This window comes from Colletotrichum lupini, chromosome 2, assembly GCF_023278565.1.
Source record: "Colletotrichum lupini chromosome 2, complete sequence".
Classification (NCBI taxonomy): Eukaryota; Fungi; Ascomycota; class Sordariomycetes; order Glomerellales; family Glomerellaceae; genus Colletotrichum; species Colletotrichum lupini.
The window spans coordinates 4,383,708-4,405,854 of record NC_064675.1 but is presented as its reverse complement, the minus strand read 5'-3'; the positions used below and the strand labels follow the sequence as shown (position 1 = coordinate 4,405,854).

The 22,147-nt window shown below is 53.7% G+C and overlaps 8 protein-coding genes across 8 annotated transcripts; 6 read left to right on the top strand and 2 right to left on the bottom strand.

Moving 5' to 3' along the window:
• Positions 1 to 109: 109 nt before the first annotated feature.
• On the bottom strand, positions 110 to 540 carry CLUP02_03640 (NADH-ubiquinone oxidoreductase B12 subunit family protein; the record flags this gene model as incomplete). Its single annotated transcript, XM_049282659.1, has 3 exons — positions 110 to 278; positions 346 to 453; positions 527 to 540. 3 exons carry the CDS (start codon positions 538 to 540, stop codon positions 110 to 112), a joined length of 291 nt encoding a protein of 96 aa, XP_049139802.1.
• A 34-nt stretch (positions 541 to 574) lies between these two features.
• Positions 575 to 2,660, top strand: CLUP02_03639 (CAF1 family ribonuclease; the record flags this gene model as incomplete). The annotated part of the gene is made up of 4 exons (XM_049282658.1): positions 575 to 596; positions 689 to 1,046; positions 1,116 to 1,548; positions 1,608 to 2,660. The coding sequence occupies 4 exons, from the start codon at positions 575 to 577 to the stop codon at positions 2,658 to 2,660; spliced, it is 1,866 nt and encodes a 621-aa protein (XP_049139801.1).
• A 2,252-nt stretch (positions 2,661 to 4,912) lies between these two features.
• CLUP02_03638 (LMBR1 domain-containing protein) lies at positions 4,913 to 7,068 on the top strand (the record flags this gene model as incomplete). Its single annotated transcript, XM_049282657.1, has 2 exons — positions 4,913 to 5,223; positions 5,280 to 7,068. The coding sequence occupies 2 exons, from the start codon at positions 4,913 to 4,915 to the stop codon at positions 7,066 to 7,068; spliced, it is 2,100 nt and encodes a 699-aa protein (XP_049139800.1).
• A 540-nt stretch (positions 7,069 to 7,608) lies between these two features.
• CLUP02_03636 (coiled-coil domain-containing protein 55) lies at positions 7,609 to 8,841 on the top strand (the record flags this gene model as incomplete). Its single annotated transcript, XM_049282656.1, has 1 exon — positions 7,609 to 8,841. The coding sequence occupies one exon, from the start codon at positions 7,609 to 7,611 to the stop codon at positions 8,839 to 8,841; it is 1,233 nt and encodes a 410-aa protein (XP_049139799.1).
• A 340-nt stretch (positions 8,842 to 9,181) lies between these two features.
• Positions 9,182 to 9,508, bottom strand: CLUP02_03635 (mitochondrial import inner membrane translocase subunit TIM13; the record flags this gene model as incomplete). The annotated part of the gene is made up of 2 exons (XM_049282655.1): positions 9,182 to 9,355; positions 9,425 to 9,508. 2 exons carry the CDS (start codon positions 9,506 to 9,508, stop codon positions 9,182 to 9,184), a joined length of 258 nt encoding a protein of 85 aa, XP_049139798.1.
• A 714-nt stretch (positions 9,509 to 10,222) lies between these two features.
• On the top strand, positions 10,223 to 11,482 carry CLUP02_03634 (legume-like lectin family protein; the record flags this gene model as incomplete). Its single annotated transcript, XM_049282654.1, has 4 exons — positions 10,223 to 10,315; positions 10,417 to 10,440; positions 10,513 to 10,583; positions 10,699 to 11,482. The coding sequence occupies 4 exons, from the start codon at positions 10,223 to 10,225 to the stop codon at positions 11,480 to 11,482; spliced, it is 972 nt and encodes a 323-aa protein (XP_049139797.1).
• Positions 11,483 to 16,286: 4,804 nt separating this feature from the next.
• On the top strand, positions 16,287 to 18,051 carry CLUP02_03633 (uncharacterized protein; the record flags this gene model as incomplete). The annotated part of the gene is made up of 4 exons (XM_049282653.1): positions 16,287 to 17,207; positions 17,277 to 17,530; positions 17,594 to 17,968; positions 18,024 to 18,051. The coding sequence occupies 4 exons, from the start codon at positions 16,287 to 16,289 to the stop codon at positions 18,049 to 18,051; spliced, it is 1,578 nt and encodes a 525-aa protein (XP_049139796.1).
• Positions 18,052 to 19,445: 1,394 nt separating this feature from the next.
• On the top strand, positions 19,446 to 21,419 carry CLUP02_03632 (uncharacterized protein; the record flags this gene model as incomplete). The annotated part of the gene is made up of 7 exons (XM_049282652.1): positions 19,446 to 19,532; positions 19,635 to 19,706; positions 19,797 to 19,858; positions 19,920 to 20,101; positions 20,167 to 20,771; positions 20,880 to 21,069; positions 21,175 to 21,419. The coding sequence occupies 7 exons, from the start codon at positions 19,446 to 19,448 to the stop codon at positions 21,417 to 21,419; spliced, it is 1,443 nt and encodes a 480-aa protein (XP_049139795.1).
• Positions 21,420 to 22,147: the final 728 nt, after the last annotated feature.

The following is a 22,147-nucleotide window of genomic DNA, read 5'->3' as shown; positions in this document are numbered from 1 at the left end:
TCGTCCTCATCTAAATCCTTCCAGCGAGCCGGTCTGCCGGTTCGAGAGGTACATGTACAGCGGAGTATTCCCCTTCTCCGTCTCCCCCACAACCAACCCATTCGGCAATCTAGTGGTGGTCCTTTCCGTGGGCGTCGCCGTGGTGGTGGTCGTCGGTCAAGAAGAAGTACTCGTAGGCGCAGTAGCCCGCAAAGGCGACGGTCGCGATGCCGAGGCCGGGGAAGGATCCCTTGAACCGGTTGAATCGCGTGAAGGGGCCCTTGTATCTCCAGGACTCTCTGTAGTCTCCATTGTCAGCGGATGTCGCGGTGTTCGTCGGGGGCTTCGTGCTCAAGTGCCACTCACGCTCTCTCCCAAGGGTCGTATCTGGGCTGGCCGGCCGCCTCCTTGAAGGCTCTCATGTCGAAGCCGGTGATGTTGGGCTTCTGGCCGCGGGTGGCCGCCATCGCTAACCTGGTGTCAAATGGGCGTCAGCAGTCTGCTCTCCATCTCACTATATCAATTGAGCGCTTTGGAGAGCAATTACCTCGTTGGCTGCATAATTGCTGTGTGAATGTCGTCTTGCCGTACAACAATGGACTCTTTGGTGGTGGTCAGTCGAGTTGGGGCGAAGCTGATTGGAGATCTTTGAGATGTTGTCGGCGGAAAGTACCGTGGTACGTACCTGGCGGGCTCTGGTCTCGCACAGACCACCCCTCGTCCTCCACGGTCGGTCAACCAGAGCAAGCCTTCGGGCCTCATCCACACATTCTGTCCAAATCCGAGATAACCAGACGTTCTCCCCAGCGCTTTAGCTCCGCACGAACCCAGAACGACGATCAGCATCACTCAGCAAGCATCACTCGACGCGACGACTTATCCCCTCTCGAAATTATCGCCCTTCTCGTACATTCAAAACGAGCCAATCCGACCATCAGCGGGGAAGAACAAAGGTGCTTCTGTACTGCCAACCACCTCGTCCCTCACTCGCATCTCCAGACGCAAATGCAGGGCCGTGGACCGTCCACAACCCCTCAGAACCCAACGCGACCTTGCCCGACGACACGGTGAACTTTCGATTTCAGTGTACGAACCTCTCGAGAGGCATAGTCTGTTATGCCGCCACAGCTACCTAGGTTCCCTGGCGGGCCCAATACCATATCGCCATACCACCAACAGTTCCCCTCCCACGCCCAAGGCCACGGCCCGAATCATGGACCCCCTCTAGGAGCAAACCCTTCCTACATCAACAACGCCGCTCAGATGAACGCCTTCTCTTCGAACGGAAACGTCCTCGGCGGTACTCCCGGTCTGAACGGTGGCTTCCCCCTCGGCGCCGACACCGGTCTCGGAAGCCATGCTGCGCGGATGGGTTTTGCGCACGCGGCCAGCTTGCAGCAACAGCAGCAGCACGGGCAGCAGCAACATAATTTTGGGCTCGATCATGGCGCGGCGCCGGCGCGGACGACGCAGAACAAGGGTAGAATAAGGGAGGTGTGGAAACACAACCTTCACGAGGAGATGGCGGTACTACGGGAGCTCGTCGACAAGTACCCGTACATTGCTATGGTTAGCAGATATGATAGGTGTTCTAGATGATGGATTGAGGCTGACAGTACACATCACAGGACACGGAATTCCCAGGCGTCGTGTCACGGCCAATGGGCTCTTTCAGAGGAAAGAGTGACTACCACTACCAATGTCTGCGCACCAACGTCGACATGCTCAAGGTCATCCAGATCGGACTGACGCTTTTCAACGAGGATGGCGAGACGCCGCCAGCAAGACCAAACTCGCAGCAAGACATTGAGCTGAGTGCTGCTCAACGGAGAGCAGCATCGCAAGGGCCGTTCCCGTATGCATGGCAGTTCAACTTCAAGTTCTCCGTTAAGGACGACATGTACAACGAGAAGTCGATCGAATCATTATCGAGTGCCGGAATTGACTTTGCGTCTCTCGAGAGAGACGGCATCGACCCTCACGAATTCGCCTCCCTTCTCATCCCATCCGGTCTGGTATGCTTCGACAACGTGAAGTGGATCTCCTTCCACGGAGGCTACGACTTTGGCTACCTTACCAAGCTGCTGACATGCAACGACCTCCCCAACGACGAATCGGATTTTGATCAAGTCATGAAGCTGTATTTCCCGTCGGCCTACGACGTCAAGCACCTGATGAAGCACGCCATTCGACTTCACAACTCTGGGCTCCTTACCCCCAGCGATCCTAGCAGCGCCGATATCCTCCAGAAGTTTGAGCACAAGTCTGGCCTCGAGAATATCGCCGACTCCCTCAAGATCAAGCGCGTGGGCAATGCGCACCAGGCCGGCTCGGACTCTCTGCTTACGGGCAAGGTCTTTTTCCAGATGCGCGACAAGATCTTTAATGGGGAGATTCCAGAAGAGCACGTGGGCAAGGTCTGGGGCTTGGGTATTCCGGAGCTCCTGGTGTTGGAGAGATTGCCGTTCGGTAACAACGGTGGCAACCAAGATTCGGCGCAAAATCAGGGCCCCAATGGTCAGCACAATGGAGGACCGAGTACGCCCAATACCGGTAGTGTCGGTCTCGCGAGCACGCCTGCCGCGCAAGCACACAACACCAATGGCATCTCCATGGGACCAATGACCCCAGGCGGGGGAGGCGGGGTCTTTGGCAACTTTGCCTTTGGGGGCGCCAGATAAGCTTTCACGTCTCTTCGACTCCTGACTGGGGTTTGCGTGGGCAAAGAAGTCATATGGCGCACGTTGGACTTCTTTTGGGCGGGCTGGCCATGGTGACTTGCTTCCCGAGGGGGTCTAACGTAGACGCTGGCTTTTGGTTTTGCATACTTTGTCTATACATTCGGGAGCGTGGAAGAGGTCGCTCCCCTGCATCCCTCTGCCTTATTCTTTCAGTGGAAAAGCTCATAGTCGCTGGGAGTAAAAAGCTCGTTCTTCACGTCAAAAAAGATTTATTCTATTTCAATGTTTTTTCTTCTTCCTTCTCCGGTCTGTTTATGCGGTGATTGCGTTCTGGAGTTGGGATTGGGGGAAGGGGTTTCCCTCTTGGTTCCAGCATCACATCCCGTAAGGTAGGACGGCGGCGGCGGCACAACGGGTCGGGTTTGGGCTTTTTCATCTGGATGACGGTTGGGGGGATAAGGGATCGGGATTTGACTACAAATTTCCCAGTACGCCTCAGTTGGGAGTCGGCGGGAGTCGCGAAAAGGAGCAGAAAAAGGAATTGGTGTCTAGGCGGCAACGGAGGAGGGAGCGCCTGAGGCGGAAGGGATTGTCGAAGTAAGAGAGTACGAGCGCATGAAAACTTTACTCTTTACACATGTATTGATATTGTGAATATCCTGGATTAGGGAGGCAACCGGGGGAAACGACTGGAATTCAAATGCAAGTTTAGTTGTTTACAGTTTTTGCTGGAGGGCTTTGAATGTGATTGTTTGCACAAAAGTGAGTTGACTTCAAGGGGTTTGTAGTGACTTTTGTAGTCTATCGAGGACCTGTTCTGTTTGCGATGAGTTTCGACCAGGCGGGTTGACGACGGGATGGTAACTCGATGACTGTCTTGTAAGTCTGCGAGACAAGGTCCCTCAAAAGTGTTGATCTACCTCCGTCGATAACCTCACTGGAGATATTACCACCCGTACGAGACGTAGACTGCGTATGTTGAGCTACTCCCAACAGGGTGAGAGTATTGTGGTAATTTGAGCGTCTTTAGTGACCTACCTAAGCGTGCCAAGATGCTTGAAGCCGCCTTCCACCGCGCCTTTACTGCTTCGCGCAGGTGTACATGGAAACAGACGTTTAGTCTTTTACTATGAACTCGGTAGATTGATGGTAAACGAGAGAGAAACCCTGGCAAGTCTTAAATACAGCCATACTCATGTACCAGATATCCTACGTAGGTTGGAGTAGGTCGTTGGACTGAAAATGGGGAACTAAGAACGATGCGTATAGGGCCGTACTTGCGTAAGTTGATGCTGAAATCCGACAACTTGCCGTTCTCAAAGCTTTGGTTCTTGTTCGTGTTCTTGAAACTAAGGGATCTCGTATCATTTTAACTCTGGCTGTTGTGGTGAACGATTGCCGAAACTGATAACGAAAGCAATTATCACAACTCGATGCTGATATGCCTCGTTCAAGTTGCTCTCAGGATGTATTATTTGGGCGTAGCAGAGCAATTTGGCTTCGAAGCAGCTTGTCTCCAGGAAGCGAAGTAGCACTGAGATTGTCCCCTGTCTCTTAGATATCAACTACCTTACAAGGCCGAATTGTTTCTGAGATTAATCTGTCGAGCGGCATAATCATAGTTCCCAATACCAAGAGGGAGACCGGCATTATAGAATAGACATTAACACCTCAAAGTTTGCACTTGATGTTGAAAGACACATTGAATGAAACCAACGAAAACACAGAGCTTCAAACCGTGGCTTCTAAGAATACTGCCCCCTTTCGATAGCAGGGAAGGGACCTTGATCCGAAGTACAATCCCGCGCCTAGAACGGCTGCTTCAGCAGGAAAAGCGGATCTGCCGGGAGCGACGACTGGGACCCGGAAGGTCTTCATCAACTAAACTGGAGCGAAGAACACAAGGTGGACACCTGCGAGTGTAGTGCAGATGACGTAAACCCGCTCGTTTGCGGACCTTCCAACACCCCGGGTCCGTGCACATGACCTGGTCCTCGTCGATTGTAGTCTGATCCCCTGTGTCAAAACATTCCTATCCGCAGAGGGTGCGCATGCGCTTTCTTGGAGAGTCTTCCGGAAGCCTACAGATGTTCCCCCGTCTTCCGGCGCGCATTACGAAGCCTTCCTACTCAACGTAATTTTTCTTCTCCTCCCACAACGAAAGGAATACAACATCTGCGACGACAACCTTCGAAAGATCGATACGAGCTGGAAACGCAGCGCCTCATGGACGCTGTCTCGACCACGACACAATGTTCCACGTCGTGAGCGCCTCGTCGCCGGTGCCATCGGAAATCTTTGCGCTCCTTGCGCTCCTCGTCATTTCCGTCATCGTCCTACTGATTCTGCGCCATTTCCTACCCTTGCGAACAACCCCCGCATTCTACCTGGTTCCAATCTTCTTCGCATTATGGCTGCCCGCGTGCATGGTACTGCTCGTTCCGATCGATTTGGCCTCCAGCGCTAGGACCGACGATGAGGCCACGCGCGGTATCTGGCTCCCCCAGCGATTGCTGCTGGTGTCGTGGAGGATTACTTACTGGCTCACTTTTGCCTTGACATGGTGCGTGGCTCGCCGTAGTTGTTCCCCTTGGCCATTTTGCTAAACATTCGTTACAGGTTCATCCTCCCCATCCTTGGCGAATACTCCGACTCCGGCTACCGCGAACCGCAAGACTGTCTCAAGTACTCACTCCGTCAAAATGCGCAATACCATGCGATGGTATTCGGATCTGCTGCCATCGGCCTCACGTACCTTTTCGCCAGATACGGCGTCGGCGCTTTCGAGTTCAAAGCCTCCTTCATGGCACTCGCATATTTCTACGGCTTAGTTTTCGCGATATACCTCATGGGACACGGCTTGGTCTCTGTGCCCCGGCGACTGCTTCGGTACGCATCTATTAGCGGCAGACTGCGTCGACTACAGATTCGTGCACCGAAATTATACGAAAAGATGGAGGATTCCCTGCTGAACCTAGAGGATGTCGAATTACAAGTATCGGAGCTCGGCCGTCGGAAGACTGGCAGCGCAGTCAAATTTAGCGAGTGGATCGATGAGCTCGTCGAAAGCGCCAATATGCCCGAATCCCAGCCTCGCACCGTTGTTGGCGACACGCGCGCCCTGCCAACCGTTATCACGGAGAAGTTCATGGCGGACTTGTCTAGGAAGCTGATGCGAGCCCGCCACACACGGTCCCGTTACGTGAACGAGTGGAACGATTTGTTGAAGGATGCCTCTGACACGCAAGCAATTCTCGACTCCGCCGCCTCCAAGAAGCTGACGTTTGCCGCCCCCTCACCACACGCTGGGTTCTGGGATCGATTCACCGTCCACACGCCGTACTCCAGATATATTTACTACTACCATTTTGAGCCTTATGCCTGCATCGCCTTGGGCGTGTTCCTGGCAGCTGCTTCGGTTCTCATCATCTGGTCGGAGCTGGTCAAGGCCGCGTTCCCTCAGCTGTCCGTCATCCGTCTAACCGTTGTCCATCACTGGGTCGGAGAGAAGGGCCAAGTTGGTTTCGCTGGACAACTTATCTCGGTTCTCTGGCTACTCTACATGTGTGCGGCTACGTTTATCACCATGACGGAGGTGAAGACTTGGCGCGGGCGTGCGCTCGTGAAGCGCAATACGGCTTATGAATCAGCATTCTGGTACTCCGGACAAGTTGCGAAGCTCAGTGTTCCTCTTTCATACAACTTTATGACCTTCCTATCTGGCGAAATCTACAAGAAGACCCGATTCTATGGCTTCCTCGGGACGCTGGTCAACTTTACCCCATTAGGCCGCTGGGCAGACTACCTTTTCCCCGTTTTTGTACTGCTCCCAGTGGCGGCCACTCTATTTGGCTTGTACGGGAAGGTCAAGCGCATGTTTGGCTTCGGCGGCGAATTCATCGATGATGATGACGAGAACGGCGATGGACGAGTCTTTGGCACAGGGTCATGGAGGGAAGGTCGCGATCTCATTGAGCGCGAGCTGGGCGGCAACTCTGCCTTGCGTCGTCGTGAAGAGGCTTTCGCTAGGCTGGAGTCGGGCGGGAGATCCGCCCCTGTCCTGACGATTCCTGGCGGACGCAACGGCCTCGCCTCCTCTCCAGCAAGGTCTCCTGTGCGGGCCACTACTAACCGCCAATCGGGCCAATCGTCCCGAAACAGGCCGTACCGTGATGAGCCAGAGGAGGACCAGAACTTTTTCGAGTCTCTGGGCCATCGGATGAAGAACACGATGGACACCTTTGAGCCCCCACAATGGTTCCAGGACATCAAGAAACCCAAGTGGATGGGTGGCGATGATGACGAGCCAGGCAGCGGTAGCGGCAGTGGTAACGGTGGCGGGGTCGAGTCTGACATTCGACGATGGTTTGGCGGTGGCGGTAGTAGCGAAGGACGAGTCCGGCTGTGAATTCTCTTTTTCCCTTTGTTGCTTTTGAGTATCACCACGTTGCACGACATTTGGAGTCTCTACCAAGAGCTGGGGAGAACGCATCGTTAGGAGTTTTGGCTTCATCTTCCCACGCCTGGAGCTTTGGGACGTAGTCGTAACCAAACGCACCAAATTGGCAGGGGTAAATAGAATGGTTTAATAGCGGTGCGAGACCCAGCACCTGTTTATGAGATAGAATTACGTTCCATAGATTCCCCATACGAAATCAAAGTAATAGTCAAACATGTCATGTGTATTGCAATGAATATTCCGCACTCGGTGATCAGATTTCGAACAGGATGATATAACGATGCTGAAGCCGACCTTGGCCGTGTCGTTAACTGATTGATATAAGCTCCCCGACGAAGCCGGCCCCACTGCGGCTTCGGCAGGAAGCCGGGGTACAGCAGTCGGATGCATTAGTGGATGTGCCGGTGGACCGTGCACAATCTGCCTGAACTGCGCGACGCACCTTTCGCCTTGGCTTTATTCTTCAACCCAACATGACCACATTACACAATGAGCAAACCAGGCTTATCGTTCGGCCTTAACTTAGGCAAGAAGCCCGGCGCATCCAAACCTGCGCCTGGAAAACGGAAGCCATTCGGCGCCACAGCGTTTGGCGGCGGCGACGACGACTCCGACAACGATGCACCCAACTCAGGAACCAAGATCGAGTCGTTAGACGAGCTAGGCGGTCTTGAAGTCGACTCCTCTTCCAGCAGACAAGACAGCGGAGGGAGGAAGAGCAAGCTCAAGAGCAAGAATGCCCTGCCGACACAACCGCCCGCGAGCAGAACCAAGAAGCAGGAGAGCGCCATGTTTGGCGACCTCTCGGGCTCGCTCACGTCCAAGAAGCACGCCGAGGCGGCGGAGGAGCTCGACCCGAGCGTGTACGACTACGATGGCGTGTACGAATCGTTTAAGCCGCAGAAGAAGACGACCAAGGAAGACGTGGAGAGGAAGCCCAAGTACATGAAGAGCCTGCTCGCGGCGGCCGACGTGCGGAAACGGGATGCGCTGATTGCGGAGGAGAAGAAGATTGCGAGGGAGCGGGAGGCTGAGGGCGAAGAGTATGCGGATAAGGAAAAGTTTGTCACGGAGGCGTATAAGAAGCAGCAGGAGGAGAACCGGCGGATCGAGGAGGAGGAGAGGAGGCGGGAGGAGGAGGAGGCCAAGAAGAACAAGACGGGCGGCATGAGCGCTTTTTACAAGAATCTCTTGAACAAGGGCGAAGAGAGGCATGCCGAGGTTGTGAGAGCGGCCGAGGACAAGGCCAAGGCCGGTCCGGCGGTACAAGAAGAAGACGATACATCGAAAGAGAAGTCTGAGGCCGATGTGGCGCGAGAGATCAACCAGAAAGGCGGCGCCGTTGCCGTCAACGAAGACGGGCAGGTGGTGGACAAGCGACAGCTGCTCAGGGGCGGTCTCAACGTCGGGGCTAAGAAGGAAGCGCAGGTCAGGGAGGAGGCTGCGCGGCCGAGGGAGAGCAGGCCGGAGCGCAGCGCCGGCACAGGTTTCGTCGGCTCCGGCGGCAAAGGCGCGATGCGGGAGCGGCAGACGAGGATGCTCGAGGCGCAGTTGGAGGCTGCCCTTAAACGGTCCCGCGAGGAGGAGGACGCGGAGCGCGAAAAGGTCGAGCGGGTCACCAAGACGAGGAAGACGGAGGGCGAGATCTCGAGTGCCAAGGAGCGGTACCTGGCGAGAAAGCGCGAGGCGGAGGAGGCGAAGAAGAAGGGCCTGGCGGAGTAAAAATTTCTACCTCTACAAGATACCCTGAGAAGCATACAACGGCTCGTTTCTCTATATGCATCTACGTTCTTCTTTCGGCGTAGCAGCATGTCTAGGCGTATCCCCCTTTCATTCGTTATGCTCTTTTATGCGAATCTTGTGTACATTTCGTTGATGTCCGATTCCCTGACGCAGTATGCTGCATCACTCCGCCATCGGAAGCTTTCCCTACTTCAGGAATCTCTTCCCTGACCTGAATGCCTTCATTGGACTTTACAAAGCCCCCTTTTCAGTATTGTTGTACAGTAATCGTACACGAACACATTCTCTAGTGTAGTTTCCTCATCATGCCTGAGTCGATTTAAAGGCTGGGGTTGCTGGACTCCTGCTTTATCCGTGCAATGTAGGCTTGGTTGACCTGGTTCCACGCCGACATGTACTTCTCCATGCACGAGGTCATGCAGGTCGTCTCGCCGCTGGACAGGGAGCTGCCGGGCTTGGGCACACACTTCTCAAAGCAGTTCTCTTGGAGTTTCTATTTGCAATTGCGTATTTAGCTCCCTGGTCTCTCGTAGAGGGCTTTCGGGAAGGCTGGGTGACTTACCTCAATGAGGACGCGGGCGTTGGCCAGGTTTGCCTCCTGGAGGACCTGCTTCATGACGGCATTCTTGACAGTTGTGGACTCCATTTTTTCGTCTGATTTTCTCAAGTCTTTCAGTACGACTGGGTATGAGTTGGAATAGGGAAAGGGAGAAAATTGCACTGGATTGACTAGAATAGTGACGTTCTTAACTGGCGATTGATGCGCCGAAATTGATCCCAAATGGCCGGCTAGCTTCGCATTGAAGCCGACTCTGGGAGAAAAAAAGTTGAAGTGGCTGGTGCTACAAGGCTGCTGTGGCGCAAGCGCAAAAGCCTGAGGCAGGGTTTGGATGTTCTGGCCTTCCTCTGGAAGTGACGCACCTCAGTGAGAAAAGCGGAAGCCCAGGGCCCACCCAATAGCGGTCGGAGGTGCGCTGTAGTTGGTGAATGGCAGGGTGCCTGGCCTGAAGCACACCTAGGCTCTAGCGTACAGCAGGGGTAGGAGCTCCAAAACGTGCTGACCCCAGGAATCAGGATCCATCAGCCAAAAAAAGAGGACAGCTAACGGCCTGAGAAGGGGACACACGAGCAAGCCAGCAAAACCCACCGGGCCACCACCACGACGTCCACAACCCCCTTCGACACGTTTTGCCGAAACGACGACGACGACGCCCTCTCCGTCGCTGGACATTGCGGCTCTATCCATTTTGCACCACCCGGCGGCCCTTTCTCCTCCTTCGTTCGCGACGCGCATCACCGTCTAATTCCTTTTCTCTTTTGGGTTTCCTCTCTTCGTTTCGAGCTTTAAGCAACCTCAGCCATGTGGTTCAAGCAGTCCCTTTCGGCCCTGTGGCTGGCCGCAATCGCCTTGGGCACCGCAAAGGCGGATGATGGAGAAGTCAAGAGCATTGCGGTTCGTTCCAACATCTTGTCTCCCTTCAGCTGCAACACGAGTGTGCGCGCATGTTGTAGACGGAACGATGAAGCTGACTTTCTCTCGGTATCTCTGTTTAGCTCCGAACGCACTCCCTAAACCAGGTTCGCGACTCCCGCGCTTTCCATGCGCCACCATAACCCCTGAATGCACTTTACTGAGACTATTCGCGATAGCCCTACCTCGATTCCGATATGGCAAGTCGGTGGTACGACTTTGGCGGAGACACAATCATCAGGACGGACTCGTACGTTTTACACCTACTCTTTCCCTATCGAATCGGCTTGGAGATATGTTTCTTTGTGGCAGAAAGAAAAGAGGGAAAAGAAACCGAAGGCTAAGGCATAGGAACACGATTGCAGCTACATCCGATTGACATCCGACCGCCCGTCGCAGACCGGCTGGCTCTTCTCGAGAGTGCCTCTGACAGCGACCAACTGGGAGATTGAGGTCGAGTTCAAGATTCACGGCAAGAACCAGCTCTACGGCGACGGCTTCGCCATGTGGATCACCAAGAACCGCGGCCAGGCGGGACCCGTCTTTGGCAGCCCTGACAACTTTGACGGCCTCGGCATCTTCTTCGACACATACAAGAACAACCGCCCCGGCACCGTCTTCCCCTACGTCATGGCCATGTTCGGCGACGGCAAGACCTCCTACGACAAGGACAACGATGGCAAGAACACGGAGCTCGCCGGCTGCTCCGCGCGCGGCATTCGCCACGCCAGTGTGCCCACCAAGGCCAAGGTCACATACTTCCAGGACAAGCTCCTCAAGCTGGAGCTGCAGTACAAGACCGAAGGCGACTGGACCCTCTGCTTCGAGACCAACGAGCCCCCTGCGATTCCCCAGATCGCCTACCTCGGCTTCAGCGCCGAGACGGGCGAGCTCAGCGACAACCACGACATCATCTCGGTGCAGGCCAAGAACCTCTACACGACGCAGACCGGCAAGGGGACCAGTAAGACGACCCCCGGCAGCGGCAAGGGCAAGAAGGGATCTTCCTCGATCAAGAAGGACAGCGGCAGCGGCGGCAGCTGGACGTGGACTTTCTTCAAGGTCTTCCTCTTCTTTGGCGTCCTCGGCGGCGGCTACGTCGGTTACACTGCCTGGAGAGCAAAGAACGACAAGAGACATCGTTTCTAAACAAGTGTTGTTGATGGCTAGGGAAAAAAATATCAGAGGGGGAACCAGCCCGTTGGGATGGATGAAATCTTTTATTATTTTGAGGGAGAGAATGACAAAAAAGGGGGGGGCAAAGCAGCTATTGATCTGATTGGGAAAAGATGACTGATACCGTACATACCAACACCGCAACACACACAAAGTCATGACTTTTGCATGACGGGGGAGGTTGAAGGCGGTGGAGGAGGGGGAAAGCAACCAACGTTTCCATGGTTACTATTTTCTCTCTCTGTCTCTCGTTTTTCTATCCCAAATCATGCTTCTCGCTTTACGAATAACTCAGTCTGAGATGAATTCAATTGTATTGTATGACGGTTGGCCGGTTGATGGTGGTTCACATGTGAGGCCTGAGGAATGAATGACTATTAATTATTCCGACCGGAGTTTTTACCATCGGAATTATTGGCGGTATGTACTTAAGCATGGGCGATTACTTATTGCCAGAAACCAAGCTAGATGTAATTTGGCAAAAGCTGCGGGAAGTTTTCACTTGACCCGGTCGCCGAAGAGCTTAAAGATTTATCTAAAGTCCAGACGACAAGGTCGGAATTCTACCGAGCTTGGAGATATAGTGTAAGGTGGGGGTGGGGGGACATGTCATGATGGCGCCAATATGTCAGACTGTAGTGCTTCATCCGGAGGATTACCTCAGAGGTGTAAGTTAAGGTAGCGAAAAAGTGGGTGGTGGTGTTGGGGGATTTGCTGGTTATCAATTTCTCTGGAGTTGCATCCGAGGATAATTGCTCGAGACCTGCTTCGGAAGTGACCGATACATCGGGTTGAACGGTATATTTGACCGTACGTCAAGGAACACCTGTGACCGTGTGTGAGATACGGCCAAGAGCAGACTGTGTGTATTTGTATGCAAGGGTCTCGCAGACGTGGGGATGAAGCTGCTCGGAATTTGATACTTTGGCATCAGTGAAGTAGGTAGTGAGGATGACAGAGTTGAGTGGCGCGTGTTTGATCTGCCTCCAGCTTTCGCGGCCGTTCCCGGCGAAAGGTATCCGTGGTTGGAGGGGTTTCCCATTGGAATGGGCGTTGTTGACCCGGGATCCGGGAAGGGGAATCGAGTGATAGGCCCGGGCTCGGATGGAAAGTTGGAACCGTACGAGAGAGACAGAACCGCCCTAGCTCATACTTATACTTATATAAACAAGTTCCTGCCTCCCGCCCCAGCGAGGCGCGAGCGTTCCTCAATTGTGTTTCAGTTGATTTGAGGTACTGTGGTGGTAGCGGTGATTAGGCAGGGAGACGAGACAAGGAAAGCAAAACACGTAGATGGAGGGGCTAATGAGTTCTAGATCTAGATCCGCCGAGTCCCAGATTCAAATGTTGCGCATGCCGACTTTGGGCGGGATAAGGAGTTATAAACTTCCTGAATGGTGATTGAGGTGGTATGTAAGCGGCCAGGCTTTACTTGATACGGACAGGAAAGAGAGTCTGTGTGATATTTGGAGTCATTGGGCTGGGGGGTTCAAGTTGGTTAAGGTTTGGACAAGACAGGTGCCTGGGAAGGGGGGGATTTGTTTGAGAGGTTGAGTGACGGTAGCGGTGAGCAGTCGGCTTGTTACGTGTGTCAGTTTGGCGCGAATCGCGGGATTGGAGTTGAGGGCCTGAGAGGAATGCGGATGTGATTAGTGGTGGACGTGGGGGTGGTTCTTTGGGATCGATCGATGGCGAGTGCGGAAGGATTGGGAGGTAGTTGGTGAAGATGATGGGAACTTGAGAGGTGGAGACGAATTGGAATCAAATGTCAATCCGTCGAGGCTCGCAGTTTGACAGCAATTGGGGCAGTACGATGGTAGTAGAGGCAGGTGTGCCTGGATTGGCGGCTGGCCAAGGTAAGGTAAAATGGAAGGTACCTTGCGTCTGACCCTTTCCCACTATTTCAGGTGAGGTCGTCGGCAACGGCACGTCACTGGTCCTTCAATTCGCCTCGAGTGAGGGGTCATTCGCTCTAGCTACATACCTTACCTGGCAGCTGCTCTGGCCGGATGGGGGTAAATGACACCAAACTGAAGGCAAGAGCTCCATGGCAGAATATCACCCCGCCTTCCCTTGACATGTACCTCCCGAGAGGTACCTACCTTTACTGCAGCATCTGAGGTAGGAACCTCAGCTTAGGTAATATATGTACAGCACCCTGTGGCATACATCAGATAGGTACCCGACGGGCACTGGCACTTAGGTAGACTTCCGCACTCGTCCAAAGCACAGAGATTGGTGAGAGAGAGAGAGAGAGAGAGAGGTCAGGTATCCGGTGTTGCTGGGTAGAGTTGCTCGCTCGATTCAGGTTGGAATCCAGTCTCAATGTCGGTCCAATGTCGAGCGTGCTGGCCAGCCCCGGCAGCTTGTCTCTGTTTGCTGCCACTACGACCCCGTCGAGATTCAGGTTGGGTTACTCGGCCTGCCCCTACCCCACCTCTACTGGGCTTGTTGCTCGATTGCTGCGGTGCGCCTTGCTCGATCTTGGTGGGGGAGAGGCGAGACTCACCATTTGCACTTTGTACCTTATTCGTGGCATCAGGGCAAGAACAGCATGTACCAGTCGACGACTTTCAACTGTTCTCTCTCTATCTCTCATTCTATCTCTCTTGGCCAGTTGAAACTGACGTGAACAATCCTCGGATATACGGGTACAGAGATGGAGAAACCAAGGACAGCTCAGACAGACCAGACAGATAGCTAGACGTACACACATGCCATGTTGGATGCCCCGCGTTCAACCGAGTCCAAGATCAGCTCTTATGCATGCACGCTGCCTCCCGCTTGTCTCTCTCAGTGTCTCTCTTCCCTTCCCATTGTAACCCAGCCAGGCCTTTTGCACAATGTACCTATGCCACTATGGCTATGGGGTATGGACTGAACTGGGAACAGGATCGGCCGTCCTTTCCAGCTTGTTCTCGACCCTCTCTGGGCTCGTAGAGTGCTGCCCTCGGCTGTGCCATCTCGATACCGATTGGACGGTGCCGTACTCGGCCTGCCAATGGTTACGATGCTCTTCCCTGCCCACGCCGTTCCCGTCTAAACGCGGGCGTCAACCAGACTGAACCACTTCCGCCTCCGCTCACCTACTGCGTATGTGTAGGTACTTTCACGTCCACCTTCACGGCCGCCGCCAGCAGAAGCTCAACCTTACCTTACCTTCCCACTTATGTATCCGTAGTATGTAGGTAGCATACCTACCTTACCTTGCCTTACTCACTCCCCCTCCGACATCCGTACGCAGCAGCTTGCAGTAGCTCTTTGCTCTTCCCGATTAACCCTTTTGCTACTACATCATCATCGACCTCAGCTTCCACTGGCTGCCCTTCTCCTCCCTCTTTCTCTCTTTCTCTTCTCTTCCCTTCCTTGTCCCCCCCTCTCTCTCTACCTCTACCCACCTTATCCTCTGTCCCTGTGGTTCCCTCATCCCTCAATCCTAGCTTCCCTCGAAACGCCCAAAAACACCATCATTCAATCGAGCTTCTTGGTGACCCCAATACAACCCAATTGATTACTACGAGCCGTCGTTTAATCTTTTGGGTCCCATCTTGTCTCCATTTATCGGTGCGCGCAACGACTCAGTCACCACTTGCTCCGCTCACCCATTCGCCCAGACGAAGCAAGAGATCCCGCACCTTGCTCACTCAACCAGCGGGCCCTTGTCCCCGAAACCCTCAGACGCGGACGCAGACGCAGCCGCCGCCGCTATCATTCGAGCCCATTCATCTGTCACTTCCGACCAGGGAAAAAGCAACAACGAACGACCTGACCAGCACCTGCTCGCACCAAGACCAAGCAAGACCAGATCCCACATCAGACCAGGCCGGATACATCCCACATTGCCAGGCCCTGCCTTCTTACACCTTGCCTTGCCTCTTGAGTCTTGAGTCTTGTCACCTTTCCACAAGTTACGACGCAACCAGACCCCTGGAAGAAGAAGCAGTGTGCCAGCTTGAATCATCCATCTGTTCGTCTCCCCGCCCTTCCCCCTCCATTCCAGCTGTCTCCAACAATTCCTCCTCAAATCCGCCCTCTTTGATTCCTCCTTTGTTGTTGTGGCTACACTACACTACACTACACTCACTTCTCTCACAACCTCTATCCCTGGACTTGTGCCGCCTTGTCCCGCCCTTTGACCCTGCACTCGGTTGCTTCATTGGTTAAGCTTCCCATCTGCGGCGTAAACTTACACACTACTTTTTGGGTGCAGCCTCCCAAGAAAATAGAAAGCTCCCGATTTTCTCGCTTTTAAGTCGGCCAAATACCAATTACGGTTGTCATTCCGTGGTCAACTGAATTGGGACGGGTTTGCTTTACCTGCGTGCTTGCTCCCTGCTCGTAGTACCTGACTTTGAAGGACTCTCAGAATTGTACGTTTCTTCCCCTTGAATCGAATGCTGTTAGAGCTTTCCCGCTCTTCCCTTCCATCCCGGTTTACCTTTTTCCCCTTGATCGAAAAGTATGCGCCAAACCTGGCCCCATTGTTCCTAACGACAATAGGCGCAGCTTTTCCACTTGTACTTGAAAGCGTACCTCAGCAGGACAGAAGCAAAAGCACAGCTTTCCCCGCGCTCCTCTTTCGGCCAATTCACTGCTCACCTCACACCCCAAAAAAAGGACACGACCAGCGCAACCGGGCTGTCCCTTGGAGCGACGAATCACTTTGCGGCCGTTCCTCCCCCATCATCCAACTGCAAACGTCGTGAGCCCTTGACCTGCGCTTCTACGCCATTTCCTCACGGGGCACGCAGCCCTTCGTCCTTTCCCCGACTTTCATATGCCTACCCTCGGGTTTCTCAAGAAAAAGCGGACGAGGGAGGGTAATCAAGACTCTCAAGGCTCTAGTCTACCCACCAGCCCGGTAACGCCTACCTCCTCCAAGCCTTTCGACAGTTCCATCTCGACTACCTTATCGTCTCTCTCCTCAAACTCCCAGCCGCCTTCCCTGCCTGCACTGAAGCAGCAGGAAGATTTGGATTTGACCTCGTCTTCCGACGGGGCCAAGCAGCAGCAGATGTATCCTGTCACTGTCCACCCACCCAACCAGTCGGGCTCTCACCAGCCGCACTACAATCAACAAGGTGGATCGCAACAGAACCTCCCAAGCATCAACAACCTAATCAATCCGACTCAGCATGACGGCTCGAACAACGGACATACCTCCAACAACAATTACCTAGCCCAGCCGACCCAACCCTCCCAGCCGACCCAACCCTCCCAACCGAACCCGAGCCCCGGAAGCGATCCCGCGCGACTTCAACAGCAGCAAGCTCAGTCGATGCTACACCCGCCCCAGCCGCCACAACATCAGCAGCAGCAGCAGCAACAACAACAGCAGCAGCAGCAGCACGGCATGCCACAACAGGTCTCGGACCAGCAGGTCCGTCAGACCAAGGGGAAATATACGTTGACCGACTTTGACATCTTGCGAACGTTGGGAACTGGTAGTTTCGGAAGAGTGCACCTGGTGCAGTCCAAGCACAACCAGCGCTTCTATGCCGTCAAGGTGCTGAAGAAGGCGCAGGTCGTCAAGATGAAGCAGGTCGAACACACCAATGACGAGAGGAAGATGTTGGGCGAGGTCAAACACCCGTTCCTAATCACGCTATGGGGCACATTCCAGGACTCGAAAAACTTGTACATGGTGATGGACTTTGTTGAAGGTGGTGAGCTGTTTTCGCTGCTGAGAAAATCCGGGGTAAGTTGCAATCTTAATTGATTTTGATTCCTGCTGGCCCGAGCTAACCCAGCTGATTCCTTTCCACAGCGCTTTCCTAACCCTGTCGCGAAATTCTACGCCGCCGAAGTCACGTTAGCGCTCGAGTATATGCACTCGAGGAACATCATCTACAGAGATCTCAAGCCAGAGAACCTGCTGCTCGACCGGCATGGACACCTTAAGATAACAGATTTTGGTTTCGCCAAGCGAGTGCCGGACAAGACATGGACGCTTTGTGGTACTCCAGACTATCTGGCCCCCGAGGTAGTCTCGAACAAGGGCTACAACAAATCTGTAGATTGGTAAGGTGGCCTTATCACAAAAAGTTGCAGTTCTTTCACAATTGCTAACCCCCCCGGTCCTAGGTGGTCTCTGGGAATCTTGATATACGAGATGCTGTGCGGATACACACCGTTCTGGGACAGCGGGTCGCCAATGAAGATTTACGAAAATATCCTCAAGGGCAAGGTGAAATACCCTGCCTATATCAACCCGGATGCGCAGGATCTGTTGGAGAAACTGATCACAGCGGATCTCACCAAGCGGTTGGGTAACCTGTACGCTGGTCCAAACGATGTCAAGAACCACCCGTGGTTCACCGAGGTCACATGGGACAGGCTGGCTCGCAAGGACATTGATGCGCCGTACACTCCCCCGGTCAAGGCAGGCGCTGGTGATGCCAGCCAGTTTGACAGATACCCCGAGGATCCCGAACGATACGGTTCAGCCGGACACGACGAGTGAGTTCTCTTTTCGAGCTTGTGAGATGTGACCTTTGCTAACGCTATGCTCCAGATATGGCCATCTTTTTACCGACTTCTAATGTCTCGCCTGAGTACGAGTTGAGCTGCCAGCAAAGGTGGACTTGTGGGCCTCGGTCTACGAGCAGTGTTTGAATAGTATATGATACCTGGTAGAAGAAGCCAGAGTCTCGATAGGGATGTCTGCAGTGCTTTGGGCGCCCGGTCGACGGTTTGGAAAACAAAAAAAGGTAAGGACAGCAACGAAAGGGGGGGGGGGGGCATTGGGTTGAAGGCTCGAACGGTCCTGGAAAGATGGCAAAGCGCAAGAAGAGCAGACTTGTCACCGTATCACTTGGTTACATCAATACCTAACAACGATTATATTCCAATTGGCCTGGCGGCAGAGCTTTCGATTTCTAAGGTGTCGCGGTACTACCCATGGAGGCCGCCGGTCGCAATCCTTGGCAAATGAGATGGGCCTAGACGGAGATATCCAGGGCGGCGAGGTGGAGATTGGCCAGAAATGTGCAAAAGTGTATAAGATTTCCGGTCTACAAACCTCGACATTCGCGATGCCTTTTGGGTAAGCGGAAGCTTTTGCTGCAGCATCGTGCATACTGATCTGCGTTTCTGCATTCCCGTTGAATGTGCGTGATGCTGCAGTTATCAATGTTTGGTTCAGTTGGGCGTGTGGGTAAGAATTGGCGATCTTGAGGACGTACTTTGCAGCGTGGCAGCTCTATGAAGTCGCCCACCTCCCCCCACGCTTTGGGTGAGCTAAGCGTCCAAACAAGCTCCAATGGGCCCCTTATCCGGGCCTGTTAATGCAGAGAGAAACAGCGGTTCGTTCTGGCGGTGACAGAGTGGAGGTGCGGGGATTGGGGCAGGGGCCGCGGGACGAAAGTGTCGTCGGGTCGGCTCCATCGCTCAGGGGACCTTAGTACTAGCCCAGTCCTGATTCTGATGTTCAGAGAGGGCCTAGAGGCTCCAAGCTTTGGTAGGCGATATGAGGAAACCCGCCCAAATCACCGAGATCTTACCTTTGGCCCTTGTCACCATGCGCTGTCAAGCTGTGGCAAGGTGAGTGTATCCAGTGAGCGATTTCACCGGGGGATTCGAGGTTGTGGTATCCGTACGGATGCTGTAAACTTGACCAATTACAAGGCGGGTTACTTTGGAGTGCAGATTGTTGCATGGGCCGGACTGGACCTGGCCCCGAAAAAGACCACCACCGCTGCTGCTCTTGCTGCAGACATGGTGCAAAGTCACGGGGCTGGGCGCGGCTTATGAAAGGAGCCCGGTCTGGAGCCATGAACTCAACCTGCAGGAGCCTCCAGACCTCTTTTTTTTTTTTTTCCCTTTTCGCTTTCTGAGAGTAGCCTTGCTGTTGACTTGTCTTTTCCCCCCTCATCCCGTGGAATAATTGCACTGAAGCGTGGCTGGGTAACGGCTCAACTGGTTCAACTGGTTCAAGATGGACGACTACATGTTCCGCGAACATGTCAACAAGTGCCGCCAAGTCTCGGAGGCAACGCACTATGTCGAGATTCTCAACTACTCGGTGAGTTGCCCATCATGCGCCCATCCAACGAGGAAAACAATAGGATGGGGGGCCTCGGGCACAGCTGTGACATTCATGGTCGTAGACTAACTCAATTGATAGGACCCTTTTTACAATTCGTGCGAGGAGCATCCCTTGACCATGGATGAGTTTGATAACTTCTTGCATCGCCGGGTATGGACGGAAACCGTGTAATTGTTGCTCACGCTCAGTGAGATTGAGCTTCGTGAGAGCTGTTTATCACTAACACTGTAAATCTGACAGGGCGCTTTTGAGCCACCGAAGCTGAAGGAGGGCGTCAAACTGCTCAATGGCATTCGATTGGTGTCCGCAATTCCCCATCCATCCATCTTGCTCACATTAGAGCTTCAAACTGACCCATCCCAGGCTTCAAAAAAATGCCAAGCACAAGGACACATTTACGCCTCACACCATCTCCTTCACTGCGGATGCATACCAATCCATGGTCCGGGCTATGCGACTGCCCTTCAGAGCCATCGAGGGTACCAGCGTCGTCGGCCCCTTTTTCTGGTGCGCCTATGACCAGGACGATGAGGATCCCACTTTGCGTTGGTGTTGTCCTTTCCCCATTGAGTCGAGAGAGTAACACCAATCAACTAATGCCGCTATCCAGAAATCATTTTCCGCAAGTCCGACGTCCGGAAGAAGGGCAAGACGCGCGGGTGGGAGCTCATGCTCTCCCACTGCTTCAGCAGCGGCATCACGTCGGGCTACGTCAAGGGCACCCCAAGCTCCGACATTGTCGCCGCCATCCAGCACCTCACCTTTTGCGCCCAGCAGGCCGGCCACCCGATGCTCCTCCCCATCATCATCCTCTCGCACGACCTGTCGTCGACGACGGACCAGAAGCAGCGAGACGCGCGCGACTGGCTGCGCAAGCTGGAGCACGCCGTCAGCATGCGCAACGAGATTGAGGACGAGGAGGGGTACGTCAGCCAGGACGGGCACCTCGAGGTCGACGCCATCAGCCGCGATCTCGTCGAGTGCCATAGTCAGGTTCTCTGGAAGCGGCCGCAGGCGTACCAGGCCATCGTCAAGGAGATTGATGCCGGGTTGGTCAAGTTCAAGGAGAAGGTGCCCAAGGAGCACGATACGCCGCTGATTGATAAGCTCCACCGGAGCATGGTGGCGCGGTTACAGTTTTACAGCTTGAAGTTGACGGGAATTGAGAATTATCAGGCGACGACGTTGGAGAGGTTGCATATACAGCGTAGTGCGGTATGTTTGTATCGACACCCTACCCTGGCTCCCTGCCTACTTCTTTGGGAACCGGGAGCCGTTGGGATACGGTTGCTCTTCGAGGGGAAATGCTGACGATCGAGACAGCTGTATAACCTGCTTTCCCAACGAGAGTCCAAGATTCAGTTCCAAATGGCTGGTGAGCAGCGACGACTTGCGCATGCGAGTAAGCGAGACAGCACGGCGATGAAGACGATTTCGCTACTCGGTGCCGTTTTCCTTCCCGGCACGTTTCTCGCGTCTGTTTTCAGCATGACGTTCTTCGACTTTGCCAAAGGTACGTAGTGTGGCCTTCTTGTAATAAAAACACAACAATCTCGACATAGGGGGGCTAGGTTGTTCCCGTCAAAAAGTATTTGTTGTTTGCTGACTGCCAGGGTAGACGCCGACCCCGTCATCTCGAAGGAGTTGTGGGTGTACTTCGCCATCACTGTGCCTCTGACGATTCTCATCGTCGGCGGGTGGATCGTGTTTGACAGGCGGCGCGAGAGCCAGTTCCGCGTCGAGGACGCCGACCTGGAGAAGAATATTGAGCACATGGAGGCGGATATCATGGCCATGATGAGGAAGCGGACGATGAGCAAGGCGAATACCTGGACTTCGGTCACGTCGCCCATACGGCCATGATGGGCGATGGGCATGTCTCGTGGTGTCAATGTGAGAAGAGGGATTTGTGAGAGAGAGACGACTTTAACATTCTGAAGAGGTAAGTATATAGATGGTGGATGGATTTTGTGTAAACTATCGCTATCACGCCTTATGACCTGACGACATTCATGAGCGAACCATATTATAACAGAATTTGAGCGACATACATATACACATGTGTAATACTAGCATTAGTGAGCTGACAATCGAGTGATTAGACGATATGTATCTCTGCACCACATGAATCTCAAAGATGAAGTGAGCCAGGATGAACGCGAGTCTGAGCACGAGTTTGGCCCACACCCTGAAGCCGGTGCGGCCCGTCCCTCATGGTTATGCTCGAACGGTTTTGAGCATAGTTGCAAGGCCTCGATCATAGAAATGGAGATTTCTCATGTAAATTCAATTGACATTGTAAATCGTTGTAACCTGTACTTGTCACTACGTTGAGTCTATAAGCACCAACTTGAGATTGGAGCTGGATGATACAGGGATAATGTTGCAGACGAAAAGAACCGGCACTAACAACAATGAGGGGTTCAACTTAGTAAGGTAGGTAATATGGCGGGGTTGACACTATCGATAAGAGGATGGGGGCAGGGGGCCGCCAAGGGGTCAGGTTTCTTTGCGGTGAGGTTCTGGGCTCCAGGTTTTGCTGTTTCTTTACCGCTAAAAAGAACCCTGTGACGACATCCCACAGCATCCAT